The sequence below is a fragment of the Anser anser genome, assembly GCF_964211835.1.
Source record: "Anser anser genome assembly, chromosome: 2".
Taxonomy (NCBI): domain Eukaryota; kingdom Metazoa; phylum Chordata; class Aves; order Anseriformes; family Anatidae; genus Anser; species Anser anser.
The window spans coordinates 43,161,123-43,180,702 of NC_139721.1; the positions used below are offsets into that span (position 1 = coordinate 43,161,123).

The following is a 19,580-nucleotide window of genomic DNA, read 5'->3' on the forward strand; positions in this document are numbered from 1 at the left end:
TTGTGGGGATCTACAGAGATTAAAACTGGCAGTATCACTCTCAGTATTCCACAAACCCTGGAGAATTCAGTTCTAATAAAACCTGGAGAATTCAGCTCTAATTTACTAAGAATACAAAGAAAAAGACTGCATAGCAAAATACTTTTGACAAAAACTTAAAAAGAAATGAAGTCAACTAGATCAGTCAGCATATTGATATATTTAATCTGTACTTGAATAGCCAGAATACCATTTTCTATATCTTTGCATTAAAACTATAACTATCTTGTGGCATAGTAATACAAGTTTCATGTCACACTGTACAATGATGGACAGTCTAACCACTGCAGGCAAAATGTGTTTGCCTACAGACACCATCTTCCAATCACCATTACTTATACTCAATTAGCAATACTCTCCTTCAAAGGTGATAACGTTAAGACATTTTGTCTTTGCTTCCACTTGTGACTTTTTGTTATTCTCTTTCTCTCTGGCTACATTGCTGATTCTGCAACTGAACCAAACCAACTTTGTGTCAAGCATGAACGTATTGTGTCATGACAGAAGAGATTCTGACTTTATCATTATAAAAATTTAACTCAAACATGGGCTCAAATAGGAGATTTTGGAGCCAGGGATTTACATTTCACAACTATAAGGGAATACAGGGAAGGAAAGATGGCTTTTTGCCACACACATCTGTGGGGTTTGAACCATCAGATACTTTGTTTTCAGACAGTTTGTGTGTCAAAAAGTAAAATGGTTCAGAATTACTGTTTGAAACTAGCATGTTTTCTGTCAAAATATCTAGGCATTTCTTTGCTAGATTTAGTCAGAGAAACTCTCTCTTGCCCCACAAAGAGACCAGTGACAGGATATACTCTTCTCCTTATATATCTAAGTCTGAACTCACCACCTAAGGGTCCCTTACCAGTCAAAGGAAAGAAAGACACATCCTGAGGGAATTAATCTCATCAGAAAACAGACGTCAAAAGTAAATCAGGGGGATCATTCTTCAGACATTCTCCTTTAAGACATTTAACCTTAGGCAAGATAAATCCCACCCAAATCTACAGAGAACAAACCTGACATTGGCAAAGGAAATGTTTTCAGAAACAAATTAGTTATTATAGTCTTTCTCATTCTCATCCTCTTCCTTCTGTTTCATAAGTTAGTTGTGAGAAAGAGCATGTGAGTTTACATTTTGATGAACCATATGATATTTAAACAAAAAATTATTTTACATAAGTCTTAGATAAAAATAAGAAGTTAACTGAAACTAAAATTCAAGGGAGTGAACATATTGCAATTTGTCCAAAAGTTTAAATAAAGTCCTACAATCTCTTTGTTCCTTTGGTATTGGATGCCACGGAAAGGGAGAATGATTGTGATCAAATGCCTCTCACAGAGGAAAAATAATAGCATCAAAAGTATGCTGTTGATATTTTATGTCAATAAACATCTTGAAAAAAAAAAAGGAAAAAAGAAATATAGGGACCTTTATTCACTATATCATAGTTCTGAATAACAGCTTGTTTGTTGTTTTTTTTTTTTGTTTATTTTTTTCTCTGAGTGTCTATTGTTCTTAGATTCACTTTTTACATATACGGTCAAATAAATAAGTCTTATTGGCAACTGACATTTTAAAAGAAAAGTATATCAAGCAAAAGAGAGTCTTGTTGGATTCCATAAATTCATATGGGCTATGAACTTTTATGAGAGTTCTAAAATAGATTCATTGACAATTGTGATAAGCCCTAATAAATTACAGTTACTTTACAGGATGTCTTTGGGAAAATAAAGTAAATATAAATATTTGCATAATAACTGTAAAATTAGCAATTTCCAATTATAAAACATCAGCTACACTGCTTCTGTTTTTCTGGAAACCAGTGTAGAATTATATACTGTACTGATTTTTAAATCACTGAAAATATTTCATGTAACAATGGTGTATTACCAAATTCAAGTTACTCTAAGCAACCATGATTACAGTCTCAGAGTATTATCAGATAAAATTTAGGGTCAACTATCTGTTATAAGTAAACAAATACACTACTTTAGATAGTAAGAATCATTAGGAATCATTAATAGTCTGATCTAAAGATAGCAAAAAAAAAATAACCAGCACTCTCATTTGTCAGGATGCCTAGTAGACAAGAAGTTCTATACAGTAACAGTATTGTAAGGAGGAATAAATAGCCATAAAGTTGGCTTGCATTGCATGGAAGCTTGCAGATGGTGGATGAATTCATGTCTGTCACGTTTTTATAATACAATAACTTTTACATATTGCTGCCAGATGGAACATAGTTTTGCATCTTGAATATAAAACTGCAAGAAATACAACTTCCTTCAATGCATTCCCTGTATTTGAAACAAAAGCAAATTTAGAGTTAGGTTTGGGAGGCTAAAGCAGATTTAAGGAAATCTGAAAGAATATAAATTAAAACCTCAAGGTCTTCCTTGTTATAACTCAATTCAAAGTAATTGAGTTAGCCACTTGTTCTGTATTTTTCAAGAAAGTACAGGAAAGGTATCGTATAGAGCTCTAAGTTAAAAACGACATGCCATCTATCAAATGCAAAATACATCCTAGGTAGGTCTGAAAGAGCTTTCAACGGAGCTTAGTAGTAGTTTAGTAAAACTTTTGCATAACATTTATCTTTGCTTCAGTAAAAGGTTCTCTATCCCACAAGATCAGACCTTAAAAGTACACTGCATGAAGCATAAATGCATTTAATCTTTTCTGGTAATGAATATCTGTATTGGCCTTGCATTAAGTGAACAGAGCTAATATCTATTCAGATCTGAGCATAACAATATTTGTATAGATTTGTTTTTTTTAAACCTTCAAGAAAATGCAGAATTCCCTTTTGCTTTTATATGTGCTTGTCTATCACACCTGTCTTTCTCCTCTGTCTGGTCTTTGTTTCTCATACTAGCTGGTATTGCTCAGAAGTATGTAACTCTGATAGCCATGAAGTGAACTAGATGACTGTAGGGGAGAATATTTTCCCATTCAACGATTTCTCACAAAGTCTTATTAGACGATAAACTTGACTTGACTTCTCTCGGACAGCCTCAAGCATTGTTTATATGCAGACAATTCTGTGTTTGAACCCATTAGGCTTTTATGACAGTTATAATCAAATACGATTGGGAAACCTTCTGGCTTACTTGGATCCATACTTACATTGTGCTTTGTGAGGTTGGAAATGTTACTTGCTATTGCTTGTAGCCAGTCAATACAGTCTTCAGCAGAGAGACACTGAATTATTCCGCTGCAAACCCCATCCACAGCAATTACTTGGAATGCATTTTGCCTATAGACATGTCATAACAGATCAGGTCAGAAGAAAATTTCATCTGTTCTAGCATACTGTCTTAATACTTGTAGAAATGCTTTTCTTTCAACTACAATGAAGGTCAGCCACTGAACACTGATAAATTGCTGGTCTTCTTGTTTTACAAATACCTGACATATTAAAATGATTATGCTAAAAGGTCAATTATATTAAGTTTCCATAAAGCTATACAAAAATCCCATAGACTAGTTCCATGGAATCTTGACCACCACTGCATGACTTCAGAAGCTAAACATGTAAAATAGCTGACGCATACCAAAGCTTTAATGCTTTAATACTGCAGGTCATAGAGAAGGAAAATGTGCATTGGACTGTAGTAAACCATTCATAAATTCGGTGGAATACAGTACCATTTTCTCAAAAACTTTTGTTTCATTTTTCTATTGTATTTTTAAAATGCAGTAAAGTTAGTCTGAACATACCCTTATTAGCTGCTCTTGGTGATCAAATTGTGATTGTGAATGATCATCTTTTTACCTACTGATGTAAAAGCTAGCAAATTCGAAACTGACCAGGCAACATTAATGATTTTTCCAATTGCATTTCTGAATGTAGGATGATTAGTAAAGTGCACTGAAATGCCAAGAGACATCCATTGACAAAAGAAGTGTCCACCTGGGTGTCTCTACACCAGCAACATTCTGGGCATTTACACAATGTTCTGTGATGTATTATAGACTGACTTTCCATAGCTGAGTGCTGAACAATTACAGAACAAGAGAAAACTTTCAAATGCTAAAGGTGTAACAGACCTAACTTCTTCTGTAAATAGCCTTTTTGGCTAAGAGCCTTTGGAAGGCTTACAGGTCTCCAGCTTCAGAACCCAAAAAGCTCAACATTAACCATTTTCCAAAAGCAGGAGATTACTAAGCATGCAGAGAATACCAAGTTCTGGTATTCTGGCATTCTCCCAACCCAATTCATTAGTGATCAATTAAAATTAAGCATGTCATTCAGATTTTCTGAGGTGGCTGGGGCAAAATGAGTGTTATCTTCAGTGTAGAACTGAGTGCTACTGATTTCCATTCTGCAAAAGGATTTTAAGTTATCAAAATTATTGTCTAGTTGTATAGAACGTAGAACTAATATCTGTCTCTACCATAAAGGTCTTTGCTGTGTCTATGTCGAGTGCAGGCTTTTTTGTTCATCTAGGAGAAACATAAAAAATGAATTAGAGCCATTTTGTTTGTTTGTTTGTTTGTTTGTTTCCTGACTGGAGGATAAGGCTTAAATATCTTAACATGATCATGCAGAGACCAATGGTTTCTCTAAATCTACTAGTTAACTTATCAGTTCAGTTGCCTTTTTACAGAAGTGGTGATCTGTCTTTAAATCCCTAGAGGAACAATCTAATAGAAAATTCTTTTAAAGACTAACTACTCATTTTCACAATAATTCTGACAAAGTGCTTGAAGAAGCCCTATTTAAAGTATTACATCTGTAGTTAATGTAGTTAAATGCTAAAATAATATTTATTTACTATACCTTTATTTTAAACGGCTATAAATATAAATTGAAAATTCTTCCAGAATAAAATGCTAAAAAAGTTATTACATACAAAACACAGCATTATGCTAAAGTCAATTTGCTGATTATCTTTTTCAAGAAAAATACTGTTAATAGTGTTAACTTCGGGACTCTTATTCTTTCTACTTAGCCTATTGTAGACCTAAGTAGGATTCCAAGGAATCTAATAACATGTGATATTAACCTGTACAAGAAAAGAAAATCCAGTATGTTCTATATTCAGTCACGATGCACAAATTTCCCTTACACAATAAACACTGATGCATTTGGGGCATAGTAGACTGTTCCTAATATTCTTAAGTATTTTATGCATGCACAGATCAAACTATTTGTCCAGAACACTCTTGACCAAGTGAAGTCTATATGATGCAAGTGGAGACTATGAAATGCATGGCTAAGTATTAAACTATTTCTGAATGTGTCTCAGCAGTAGGTAGTCTTAGTCTTAGATTATTATAGCCTTAGATTACTGTATTACTATTATTGTAATAGTATCTTGAATTAGTCTACCAGCCACATACCACCACACAAACATTACATATATATATGATAAATGTTATGTATTAAATAGAAAATATTATTTACCACTTTTTAATACAGAAAAAAAACAGTTAAGAACAGATTAATTCTTATTCAAGTACACATCTTAGGTTCTGCACCTTCAGAAATTCAAGAATTTGAAGTTAGTAAGATTTAAGATTAACTTGAATATCCTCTGGAATTTCTTAAGAATACTCTCTGGAATTTATGAGTGTGAAGCATCCTATCAGAAAAGTTAGCATATGACTATGAGGAATAATAATGTATGTGGGAATGATAATTTATGTGTCAGTATTTTCAAACTCTGAAAGATTAAAATTTATCATGCTTTATATAGGGAGAACAACCTTATAAATACTAACTACAGAAAATGTAATGGATTAATGTCCACTTTATGTTGCTTTCCTTATCATTATTTTCAATATCCTTTCCTTAATATTGGTCTTTAGAGTCCTCACCTTTCCAGTCCCTTTAAATTTTTTTTATCTTTCTCTGATAACAAATTTTGGGAGGGAGTCATATTTTAAAATGCTTACAATAATTTAGAACACTCTTGTAAGCTGTCTTGTTACCAATGTATATGTTGGTTCTGTGCTCTTTTGAGGCAAAAATAAAATAATAATAATAATTATTATTATTATTATTATTAATAATAATAATAATAAAAAAACAACTTTCCTTCTCATTGCCAAATTTCTTTCTTCTTTCCTGTTAAGTACTTGTTTTTCCTCATGTTAGACAGCACGGTAGGATACAAGGAGAAAATTATCAGAGTAGTTATTCAAGGTGTGAATATAAATTCAGGTATTCAGTGTTGTACAAATATACTTGTAAATTTATTTTTTCTGGAAATTCAAATCTCAAGAATATCATTACTGCCTGCACATAATCTTTTCTGTAATGTACGGTTCTATATTGTGCACATTAAGCCTGTGTTTTATTCTTGCAGAAGACTGTATTTGAAATCCCTATATTTACAAATAGTTGAATGTATCCTAATTTTCCATGTGAGTAGTTCTATTCAGTTCAGTATCTTATCTAAAGTACACTGCAGAACAGATCTCAAATTTGACTTTTATGATTCTGGTCCCTTTATGCTTCATGCTCTTAATTATTTCTATTTCAACCACTGCAAAACACTGAGCTGAAGTTTTACAGAGAGTTTAAAACAAAAACTCCTGTATCTGTGGCACCCATATCCTGCTCTCTTTCAGTTCAACCAATGAGCCACTGTAGCTTTTGGTTCTCATGTTTTTGGTTCTCTGGGCAATAGATGAAGGATCATGTAGCCAAGTAAACATAATTTTGTTATTATTAATCAGAAGCCATAGGCTGTTTTTAGCTTATCGGTCATCTAGTGGTGAAGTGACTATCAACTCACCTGTTTTAAATTCAACTCTGTGCATAGGAAGAAAGACTGACAAACCTACGTGGTGTACTTTGAAGAAACAATACCCCTTAGAATTAATTTAGGCCATGGGAAGCTTTTGTGCAACTTTGAAATGTTTGCTATGAACTCATGAAAAGGAAGCAGGCCATGACAATAAAACAATAAAATTAACCTCAAACAAACACAAAACTGAGGCTGAAGAACAGTCCCCTTTCCCCGCTTTTTGTGGGGGATCATAAACCCACCCCTGAAGGCAGGTGGCAATACTTCACTGTAGGACCCACAGAAACACTGTCAGGGTGAGCATAACAGAGAAAAGAGACTGGGAAGCTTCTTTCACAAAACACTCAAGCCAGAAATATCAATTATGCTTTTTTGTATTAATTAGGTAATCTTACATGTTTTTAAATGGAGGAACAGGAAATTTTAAACCATTAATGCCTGATAATCAGTCATGGTATAAGAGAACACATTATTCGTCCTAGATTCAAACACCTAAGCTTTCAGACTTGATGGCTACACGGGAAAGCCAGCTTTTATTTCAGTTTGTAAGTCCTCACAGTCTCACACTTGATACATCCTGTGTGCTTAATTTAAGAGTTAAAGTTTCGGATTGGTTAGAAGCAATGGAGTAACATACTCTGTAACTGTACACAGCTTTCCTCCAGTTCATGACCTACAAGCCGGTATGCACAGAATATTTTAATATTAGAATTTCATTTATATATATGTATGAATGATGAATTAATCCATAAAATATGTAGTTACTGAAAACTTTTTAAAATTATCTTATGTATATACTTTACCTTGTTGCATATAATAGCTACTTTCCCTTCTGTCTGACTGCATAACACTTGAAAAACAGTAATCATTCCAGAATATTCTTGTCTTCCTTCCTGATTTATTCTGATTTACTAGGATAATATTGAATTAAAGAATGGCAAGTTGTAGGTCTATATGATGCAATAAATTTAAGCCTGACTATGAGCTTTGGACAGCTTTCCCAGTGATTGGAAGACGAAGTATCAATGAAATTCAATGTTAATACATGCAAACTAACACACACAGGAAAAAATAGCCTCATCTGTATATATAAGCAATGAAGAACCCTACTATAGCTATTAATCCCGAAGAAAGAAATGCAAGAGTTACTGTAAACCATTCTCTGAATACCATCAGTTTAGTCCTCAGCGACAATCAAAAAGCAACAGTATTAGAAAAACAAACATACAAACAAACAAAAAACACGAAGAACAAAATAGAAAACGTTATTGTGCCTTAATGTAAATCATGAGGGTCCCTGGTTGCAGTTCTCATCATCTTTCCTCAGAGAAATTATGAAATTAGGAGGAGAAATAGGGAGGGTAACAAGAATGATCAGAGCTATGGAAAGGTTTCCATCACAGGAGAAAACAGTAAGGAGCTTTCAAATAGGAAAATAGCAGTGTTCCATGTCAGAAGGGTCTGCACCCACCATCAGTCCCATCTTGGGGGCTCAGCTGCCTACACTTAAGGCTACCTCTGCCATGGTGAGATCATGGTATGCAAGATCAGGCTGCTGTGAAAGGGCTGTTAGCAGGGAGCCTGTCCCCCACTTCTCTGGGCAGCTCTCGCATTGGTCCTCACTTGTGTTTACCATTGTCCTGGTTTCAGTTAGGACAGAGTTAGTTTTCCTCCTAGTAGCTGGTAGGGTGCTATGTTTTGGATTAGGATGAGAAGAGCACTGATAACATGCTGATGTTTTAATTGTTGCAGAGCAGTGTTTACACCAGGCCAAGGACTTTTCGGCTTCTCGCTCTGTCCTGTCAGCGAGCAGGCTGGGGGTGCAGCAGGAGCTGGGAGGGGACAGACCCAGGACAGCTGACCCAAACTGGCCAAAGGGGTATTCCATACCATCTGACGTCATGCTAAACAATATATAGGGGTGGCTGGCCGGGGTGGGGGGGCCAGCTGCTCGGGGATAGGCTGGGCATCAGTCAGCGGGTGCTGAGCAATTGCATTGTGCATCGCTTGTTTCGTACACATTATTATTAGTAATACTATTATTATTATTATTATTCTGTCTTAATAAACTGTCTTTATCTCAACTCACAGGCTTCACTTTCCCATTTCTCTCCCCCATCCCAGAGAGGGAGGGGGGAGGGTGAGCGAACAGCTGTGTGGTGTTTAGCTGCCGGCCGGGTTAAACCACAACAACCATCAGCTATGCTTGTGCCCAGATATGTATGCCACTGATTTGAACCCAACCTGCAGGCTGACTCGCTAGCCTTACATGAGCTCCAACTCACCCCAGTGGATGTGGATGATGACCATCCCGAGGACTGCTCTGCTCCTTTGCCAGGGCTGGTGGGAGGGGGACTCTGCATGGATTGTCTGGGCCAGCCTTACTGCCACCCCGTGCTCATGGCTTGCCCTGCCCATGGGGCAGACGGTCCTTGCTACACCCTAACAAGATTATATCACCCAGCAAAGTCATCAGGCAAGAGATTTAACACAAACAAACAAACAAACAAAAAAGCACTTTCAAAAGCATAATTTCATTGCAGATCTCCATGCCACAATGCATTGCAAAGAGCAAAGGTACAAAAAAAAATAAATGCTCAGAAAGAAGTTTTTGAGGACAGGAAAATTAGCAATTATTATATATGATGACCTAAGTGAAAACTCACACTAAGAAATGTGATGACCACTTGGGGCAAGTGGGAAGATTACGTGTCTTCTCCAAATACCTGGTCCTGGCTGATGTCAGAGCAGAATATGGGCCTAGGTAGGCCTAGGAGGACCTTTATGGACGCTTCTTTGTTCCATGTCTCTCACAGTTGCATTGGAACTAATAACACTATTCCTCTAACATGGCAGTTCCCTAAGGCTTATATCTGTCAACCAAGAAATCAATAGTTTTAACTTTCTGAACTTCTTTACCTGCACAAATCTGATCCTGGAAGGTACTGGGAAAACCGTGAATGAAGAAGTGGAATTAACCGTAGATCACACCACCTTTTTTCCCACCTAAGTCCTGGAGATGTTGGCCATGAGGAACATGATAATGTATCCTGAAAAACATTTAGAAGGTCCTTCTCAGTTTTGGACTTTATTGTAAATACTCAGCAGATTTTGGAAAGAAAGAGATTTTTCATAGTCTTTTCATAGTCTTCTTTTCACAGTCCTGCATCACCATCCTTTATTTATTTTAATCTCTGGCTTCATATGTTTTCTTACCTGTATCTTCTGAAAAATAAATGTTAAAAAAAAATACGCCTTGTATTTTTCTACAAAAGCTTTGGCAAGATTTTTACATGTATGTTCACATATCTTCTGTGCTTGAAGCATGAAATATCACTATGAACATTAATTTAGCTTAGCAGCAGATTTTTAATAATATTTATATTATCTAATAATACATGCTCTTAAAACATTGACTCTGTTGAAACATTCCCTAGATTAATTCCAAACAAATAACTGACTGGCTAGAAAGACTAAGCTAGGACACTGTTTTGAACAATCTCTTGAATTTTTCAGTGTTCTGTCTGCTTTCAGGAACCTTTTTTCAACTGCAATGAAACTTTGGGAAAAAGCTGAAAAGCAGCAAGTATAGATGCAAACTGTAGTCTTAGGTCCAGATGCAACAGAAATGGTAACCTCATCTATAGCTTGCATAACCCTTTCAAATGTTGAAAAAAGACCAAAACCACTCCTTGACTACTACAAATTCTTTGAAGTCAGGAGTTTTCATGTGAATCACCAAGGCTATAAACTAAGAAATAGATTATGGCTATAAGCCATAATACATTATTGAAAATAATTTGAGAAAATGAAAGGACCATGACAAAGGATTTGTACATATGTTAGGAATTCATACAGAGGTCTTATTTGGTTTTATGAAGAATTCTATTCCATTACAAGGGTATATCTCAGATAAGAAGACCTAAGTCTTCCCAGTCTTCATCATAAGTATTTAATTTAGGGTGAATTATAGACTGAAGATGCCTGCTTCTATTATTTAGACTGAAAGAAAGTGACTTGATTTCATTAAATTATTACCCGTTCAAATAGAAACTGTGCTAATTTAGCTAATCTTTGACATCTGCAGCAAGAGGATTCACAAATTGAATTTATAAATGTTTTTAATTCCTAAAAGCAAAGCTAGGCTTGAAGTGGCTAGCAAAATAAGTATAGGATCTCCTCCATTAGCCTTTTCACTTTTGAAATGTCTGCTTCTGATGTTCTTGAACTATTAAGATATATATTTATTGTTATTTGACCTGCAGTAAGACACATCATTACAGTTTTTATCCCATTTTTATTGATTCCATCCTGTACAGACATGTATAAATCCAAAAGGTTTCACAGATAATAATCAGGTTTAAAATCTGCGCTATTGACTTTTAAGTCTCTGGGCTCCCATTTGAAATCTTTACTAGTGAAGTAAGCAAGAAAAATAAAGTAAGCCAGAAAGTAGAAACAGCAAGTCTACTGAATAGTGCTTCTAATTCTGTTTATTTGTATATATATGTAATAATTGTACATAATTTGTAATAACAATAATTTGTATATATCTATAATAATTATGTTGCATAGTTTCATTTATTCTGTACTTTATGAGTATTTATATCTATCACAAAGCCAAATACACATAAAAACAAAACTTCACATAAAAAATACACACAAAAAAAACCTTCAGAACTATATAAAATATTAGATATTTTGCATTTCATGGCTAAGAAAATTGTTAAAAACCTTGTGGTGCACTTCCAAAGCATCTTTTACTACAAATCTGAATAGAGATCTGTAGCATTTCATCCTAAAGGGAATTTTTTCCATAATGCTATTATTCTTCAATACGATTGTCAGTTACTAAGAAAAAATACAGCTGAAAACAGGCAAAAACATGCACCTAAGTAAGATTTGTCAAAAGTTCTAAATTACAAATGAAATAAAAACCATGAAAAAATATTCTGAAAAAGTTTTCTACCCTCTCTTTAAAGAGGTACATTTTCATTTTTTCCTATGCTCTACAAAAAAATCTAGAAGAAAAAACTGTCTTGAAATCACTATTGCTCAGACAAAAATAGTAATCACATTTATCAGGGCATAATCTCAGTGTGTGTCATAGTTTAATTCTCAGCCATAATATCTGGCAACTCTTTTTACCCCCTATGGAACTATATCTAATGTTAATTAGAGTTCATCCCATGTTGCTGTCTTTTATCAATTATTTCCACTTAGCTATGATAACATTTTTAGATGTAATTCTATGAAAGAAATACAAGCTCTTACCGTGTTGTTGGGATGGTAGTTGAGATGCAAACCACTGTCACACAGGGGAGAGGATGTGCCACTGCTCTGGTCACTGGGGGCACCTAATACAAATGTAAATACACCCCCCAAAATTTCATTAATCTATAATGTTATAATGCAAACGTGTGTGTGTCTGTATGTCTGTGTTCATTCCCTCATTGGTTTTGTCATATGCAACACTCACTTCTTTTTCTCCATTCAGCTAATATCTCTCTTTTGGTTTGAGCGGAGTGTCTTTTAAAGCTGATTGGAGGCTCAAGATAACCTCCACTGGTGCTTTTCTGGTGCTTTTCTCAAGAAAAAAATAACAATAATTTGCTTAGTAGGAAAAATAAAAGCACTAATATTTTTGGAAATTCGATAATAAAAGGTGTGTACTTTCTTTACTTGGTTTTCACTTGATAGAACTAGTCAGATAATGCTTTTGTTATTCTCCATGAAATTCACAGTTCTAACAGTTCTTTTAACAGTTTAGGAGGTTACAGAGCTACGCCACATAAGTAACATATGACAGGATCTATTCAAGTGGATCATTCAGTGGATAAGAAATTGGCTTGAAGGTCACACCCAGAGAGTGGTGGTCAATGGTTCTATGTCCAAGTGGAGGCCGGTGACAAGTGGTGTACCTCAGGGGTCTGTCCTGGGACCAGTGCTGTTTAATATCTTTATCAACAACATAGACAATGGGATAGAATGTACCCTCATCAAATTTGCAGATGACACCAAGCTGAGTGGTGCAATTGATGCGACAGAAGGAAGGGATGCCATCCAAAGGCAGGCTTGAGAAGTGGGCCCATGTGAACCTAATGAGGTTCAGTAAGTCTAAATTCAGGGTGCTGCACCTGGGCTGGGGCAATCCCAGACATGAGCACAGACTGGGTGAAGAACTCAATGAGAGCAGCCCTGCAGAGAAGGACTTGGGGGTTCGGGTGGATGACAAGGTCGACATTAGCCAGCAGTGTGTGTTTGCAGCCCAGATGGCCAACTGCGTCCTGGGCTGCATCAACAGAGGCATGACCATAAGAGGTCAAGGGAGGTGACTGTCCCCCTCTACTCAGCCCTTTTGAGGCCCCATTTTGAGTACTGGGGGTTAGTTCTAGATGATCTTTGAGGTCCCTTCCAACCCAAGCCATTCTACGATTCTGTGATTCTAAGTGCATGTTTGTGTGTGTTACTCAGTGCACTCTATGGTACCACATCCTTTCATAAAAAGGGCAATGAGTTACTGAGATTCGTTTTTATTTAAGAATTTATGGTATTATTTTTTTCTTGTCTCACTAAAATTTAATACCTGGAAAAAAGATAAAGATAGTACTTCTGCAAATGAATGTATACAAGATTATATAATAATTTAGTTTATTTAATTCCTACTGACATAAAATCAAAGGCTACATGTATTGAAATAAATTTTTTGCTTTTTTGCTTTAGAAGTGAACAATTCGTTTTATGCTTTTAGGAGAAAGAAGTGGAAGGAAAGCAGGGATGACAAAAGGCACAGGCTGACATACATGAATATCCATATAGATGCTCAGGTATGCTGCAACTGTATAATTATGCACCCACACTCACATTTTAATACAGTTAAAGGAAGACAGCTGTCTCCATATGCCTCTGATGGGGCTAACTTACTAAAACTCAGTCGGACTTAAACAAAATACTAATCATCTGAAATTAATTTATTTTTAAGTAGATAGACACCTACGTGAAAGCTGCTGAATTTTAAATTGGAAAGTTAAGCCCTTCAAATATACCCACACAATTTCATTTTCACATTTCGACGACAAATCTCTTTTGGACTAAAATGTTATCTGATGCTGCCTGGAAAACTGCTTTTAAATACTGTACATCAGAATTTGAGCTACAGTTAATTAATGTAATTCCACTGACTCACATGCAAATTTGCTGATTCACACCAAAGGCCAAATGCTTTCTGATCTGTTCTCAAGCAAAGACTGCACTCATTTGCTTGAGGTGACTACTGCTACAAGACCTGGCAATTCGATGGCCTCATATTCAGGCCACGATGCTGCCTGAAAACACTGCTGTCAACCTTCCTCAATGCACACTAGGTTTAGAAGCTCAACATTGAATTTAGGTGTTTTTTTGTTTGTTTGTTTTGCCAAGTGATAAAGGCTTACATGCACAATCTTCATTCAGTGGCAGTTTGAGAAAAGCAGGTGCTCTCTTCAGAAAGGACACAGTTAGGGTCACTTCCTCCCCAGCATTGCGAAGGACCTGAACCTGGAGGAGAAATACAGACAGGACACCTTGAAATAAATGCACGATCAAAATATAGCTGCAAATGTAAACAATGCCACACAGCTTTCACATACCAGAGCATAACTGCTTTTCAATGTATTGCAATAACATCTTTAAGAAAAAAGCAAGGTTTAAAGCTTTTTACATGCATGTTTGCTGTGCTCCTAGTCACACAAACAGGTAATGCTGGTGGCACAATTAGCCTCGTTAAATAGCACTAGCTGGTACTACAGCTTGCTCCCTGACACTGTTCAGCTGTGCACCGCCCTCTTCCAGACCTGGCATCATCCACGCTACCCTGCATGTATAAAATTTGTTTGTTTTTGTTTTGCTGGGCTTGTCTCATAAATCTCCAACCAAAACAATAGCTGTAGTTTCCACAGCTGTGCCATAATCCTATGAATAAATCTTTCCTACAGCCAGAGTTAAATTTAGTCAAACTGCGCCGGCATGGATGAGAGATCTAATCTTCCTTAGAAATGCAGTGGAAAAATATGTGTTTAAAACCTTAAGTCTTCGAAAAGCACAAGGTTGTGTTTTACCATAGGGCAGCCTAGATTTTGGAAGTAGGAAGACTAGTAAATCACCTATCCAACTGTGAATGCTCTTAGCCTTCTTGTATCTCTTTCACAATTGCTTCTACGGCTCTTGTTCGTGTCTTTAGCTTTTCTGTGGTGTGGCTGATGCCACCCCAAGACACACAGCACAGAAGGGAACTCCATGCACCTCACAAAGCAGGCACATGAGCACCTAAGTAAAATGATATACTTAACAGTGGAGAAATAACATTACAACCATGTTATATCATGAAAGCCAAGAAATATACATAACTCTGTGTATCAGAGAATGAGCATTTCCTGTTGTTCTGCCTCCGTAGCCTGCTAATTTGGGTCAATTTAAGTTGGGCCTATAAAAACTGAAGATTGAACCATTCCTCTGTCTCGATGACTGAACTTCCTTTGCAAAGAGCCAGCTTGCTGGGAGCAGTGGTGGAGAGCTGCTACAAAGTGATATATTAGACAAAACCTTTTAATGTGATGTATTGCCCCCCTTCTGCTACGATTTCATGGTATCTGAATAACTCACAAGTTATGCCTATCGACAACCTATCCTACACGTTTAATTACACGCATGTATAATACTATATACAGGTATGCTTTCATGTGGAATCACTGCATTATATTTAGCTAATTTAAAGCAATTCTTCAAGAAAAAAAAGTCAACTTCCCATTTAAACACAATGCTTCCTGTTCTACATTGGATGCTACAGAGGAGTAACGATATGATGACACAATACTTGATTTAGTATCTGAAATCTACTCTGAAATTTTAGGCTGTTTATTGATTAATACAGCACAGTGATTGTCAAGGCATACTTTGCAAGGTAGTATGTATGTGTGCTAATAACCAGACACACATATACACATAATAAAAGTCATCAACTAACTCAAATCTCACCCCAAAACTTCAGCTGTAACATGAACAACTTTGATGAGCACTTCCTATTTCTGGTGTGTTTTATACCTCAGCACTCATAAGTAGCACTTATTTTATAGAAAGATGACAGCGTCTGTGGAGTAGCATAGATCAAGACTCTGAAATCCTGAATTCCATCAGAGACCATAGTGCATCCTCAGGCTTCATAGAAAACACATCCTTCTCTCTAATGAAGCAGTCACACAGTTCAGAATAGTCATAGCCAAAGCAGACACAGGCATGTATTCTGTATTGAAATGACAGATGTGGATAGACAAAGTGTGGGAAAAATACAGCTACTGTCTGCCTTTTTAAAAATGTTTTTACTCAGAAACAGGGAAGAAGGGAAGAAGTTACAGCATTACCAACTCTAATTTATAGTCACCTTTTAAGATACGTACAAATAAGTGGATACCATCTATGAAAGAAGCTGAGACACTAAACTCTGACCCTGAAGCTTTTTTCTTGCAAGAGTTAAACAAGCCACAAGTCTACATGATTTCATTTGATAATATATTGCTCTATGAATGCTAGAAGTTGCCCTAAGTAGTCTAATGTGACCTTTTTCTCTAACCTCTCACTCTTTCTCTCTTTCTCTCTCAAATTGCTTTTTCCCATAGGATGAAGAATTTAAGCTGGTACACAATCTAGTTGAAATCAGCAATACTTACTTCATTTAAGTGTATTTTGGAGTGTATAAAGCATATAATCCAGAAAGCAAAATGGATTTGACATGTAAAATAAAGACTAAAGAGATATAAAATATTGAAAAAAAATAGTTAATTATTACAACAGAGGAGACAGGGGCTATCAGTCCCATTTCACTTACTTTATAGTCATTATCAAAGCCATTTTAGGAAATAAGGCTAGTTGAAGAAAATTAGTTTTTTAATGAAATTAATTGTTTTTTTGTAGCTTTCAGTTGAAAGCCTTACTGTTATTTTACATTTTTGTCTTTATTTTACATAAGAAATGAACAATTGCTGAACTGTTTTAAATCAAGTATGCCTTACAGGATTGATTTACTTGGTGGCCTCATTCAGCTTGTACTTTGCCGTACTCCTCCATTCAAAAAGAGAATGAGATATGATAGGAAATCTATTCTTACTGAGGAAAGTTTTCAGCTGAATATCAGAACAGCTCATGTTCAGAAAAGGAAAATCGGTAACTTTTATAAAAAAGCTAACAACCAAAAGTAATTTAACTAGTTGTTATGGAGAGTTATGTCTCTGGGGATAATAAAAAAAATGTTGAAAATGGGAGTCAAACAGTTTGTCTGAAAGATACAATACAGTATGCATTTCTAAAGTTTTACAAAGATGAGTGGAATTCTAACAACAGTCAGAGATACTGACATATTCTTTCTTCTTCTGTCTCCATCGTTGCCTGCCATTGAATTAGCTAAACGCTTTATAGAGCTATTTTGGTAAAATAAGAACTGGATGAATGTAAATTTAGTGCTTGTTCAGGCTTGGGAGACGTACATGAATAAAAAATACATTTATTTGCACAAGTATATCCATGTGGATCTGCACTGGTAGCATATTCTGATAACAAAGCTACCACTGAAGTAATTTCATTAATATACTGAATGAATCAGTTGTCAATCATGACAATTTTCAGATAAAGAAATGGATAACTGCTGAGCCATCCTCCTCCCCTCTTAGAAGAAAGCCCCCTCACATTTATTGTATATACATTGTCAATACCTTATCAATAGAGCACTATCACTGACAATGTATGTATTCGTAATTTATAGCAGTGATAATTCAAGAAATATTTCAAGATTGTTTTCAAACTTAATATTATCAAAATCCTCCATAAAATTATACAAAAACCTTTTCAGTTACAGCATATTTTTTGATGGAAAAGGAAACCTTAAAGCTAGGCTGATCAGAATAACTAGCCTTGGCTTTTTCTCCTACACCATCACACATTGCATGCATTATAAAAATGACTGAAGACTTACTACAAAGGTGTAATTTGACTCAACTTCTAAGAAGAGAAAAAGAAACACAATTTTATTTTTTTTGAAAAGTGATTTTGAAGAAAGACTTTTTTTTTTAAAAAAAAGCAGTAATTTCCTAAGGTTTTTATATATATACGTATACATACATATATATATATGTATATATACATACATATATATACACATAAATGTATATATACGTATATATACGTATACATACGTATATGTGTATATATATGATACATGAGATAAATTCATAGTAGTAAATCCATGGAATAATTTCCTCCCAAAATCTGAACTCAGTTGTAGACCTAACATTTTGAAAGTCTAACAAGATTACATCTAACCCTCCCCTCCTCGAAAATCTATTTAGCATTGCTGTTACTACTTGATTTAGTTTTATTTTTTATTTCGTTTGGTGAGCAATACTAGCTATTGATTTGTTGGATTAATGCTCACTGTCTAGTGAAGTTATTCCTGTAACAGGAAGAAGCTGTGATGCTGAAAGGTCCTTGCATCTCTTCATGAATATCATGGCTATATATTTAATTTCTGCCACTGCAGAAATGCATAATATATAACATATATAGATATATATGTATGTATATATGTAATGTATAATGTTGTGATGTGAAAAGTACTATACAAACATAAATATTAAATAGTGTCTATCAATTTCACTATGCAAAGAATAAGCTTACTACTAGTGTGATAATTAATTTACCTTTGCCACACATAGCCATATCTAAGGTTGGTATTTTCATGAGTGAAGTGAGACAGGTAAAAATAACAGTTGTGCTTTTCTAAAGCAGCAGCTGTGCAAAATAGTGAAATTAGAAAAGCCAGTCTTTCTGGAGTGACAGTGTCTATATTTCTACAAAATTACTGTAATGACTGCAAGAGGGCCATTTGAAGAAGTGAATTTTATGGTGGTGTGTGATACTGCTGAATAAATATTTCCATAATAATAACATTAGTTTGAATTTTCAATAATACCTGCAATGATATTGCCTTTTAATTTTATAAAACCTTTTAAAGTCTCAGTTCAAGAAAACATTTGAGCATATGCTGAAGTCTCTCTCAATATATTCATGAAAGCACTGATGCATGAAATGCCTCTGACTTCAGTAAGTATTTTTTCCTGAATGGGGCTGTAAATTCACTCTTAAATTACAAATGAAATTTATCCACAAATGAAGTAGAAAGGACTTAAACAGAAGATGTATATTATCTAAGATTTGTGGTCTCCTGAGCTGGAGCAGATTTCACTCATCAGTATGCTTGAAAGAAGAATTCAGTTCTTTAATGAATACCTTGAATTATAAACATCTGGAAAAAAAAAAAAAAAAGAGAAAAAAAAAGAGAGAGATACTGTGCATAGTTTGCACAATCCACTAATATCATCAAGTCTATCAGCAAATAATACAATATATATTCTGGTACAATGACACAAAGGTCTGAGGCCAGAATGCTCAATTTATGCACACAGCTGAATTGTGTTTATTCAAAAAACCAATAGCTTCTTTCAGTAAAAAACAATGTCATTAATACAGAATATACACATTAAAAACACATCACAATATGGGGTGTTTTAAATTCCTGTGATCGGATAACAATCAGAATATTTTCCCACAAAGAATGTTAATCAATTAATACGATAGTTAAACCTATCAAAGTTTTTCTTCAGAAAATTTCTGTTATTGATGTACAGAGCCAACTAGAACACATTTTTTATGACAACAGTTCCAACTCAGGCTGTACAACTGAAAGTACA

At 35.2% G+C, this 19,580-nt stretch overlaps 1 protein-coding gene across 1 annotated transcript in view; it reads right to left on the reverse strand.

Annotated features, from left to right (window-relative positions):
• SNTG1 (syntrophin gamma 1) overlaps positions 1 to 19,580 on the reverse strand; it is a 373,437-nt gene that overhangs the window by 111,681 nt on the left and 242,176 nt on the right. The window contains exons 8-11 of the mRNA XM_083823020.1: positions 14,241 to 14,343; positions 12,082 to 12,164; positions 9,727 to 9,857; positions 3,176 to 3,305 (exon numbers count right to left, since the gene is read on the reverse strand). Coding sequence (XP_083679146.1) covers positions 3,176 to 3,305; positions 9,727 to 9,857; positions 12,082 to 12,164; positions 14,241 to 14,343 — 447 coding nt within the window. The remainder of the gene's footprint in view (positions 1 to 3,175; positions 3,306 to 9,726; positions 9,858 to 12,081; positions 12,165 to 14,240; positions 14,344 to 19,580) is intronic.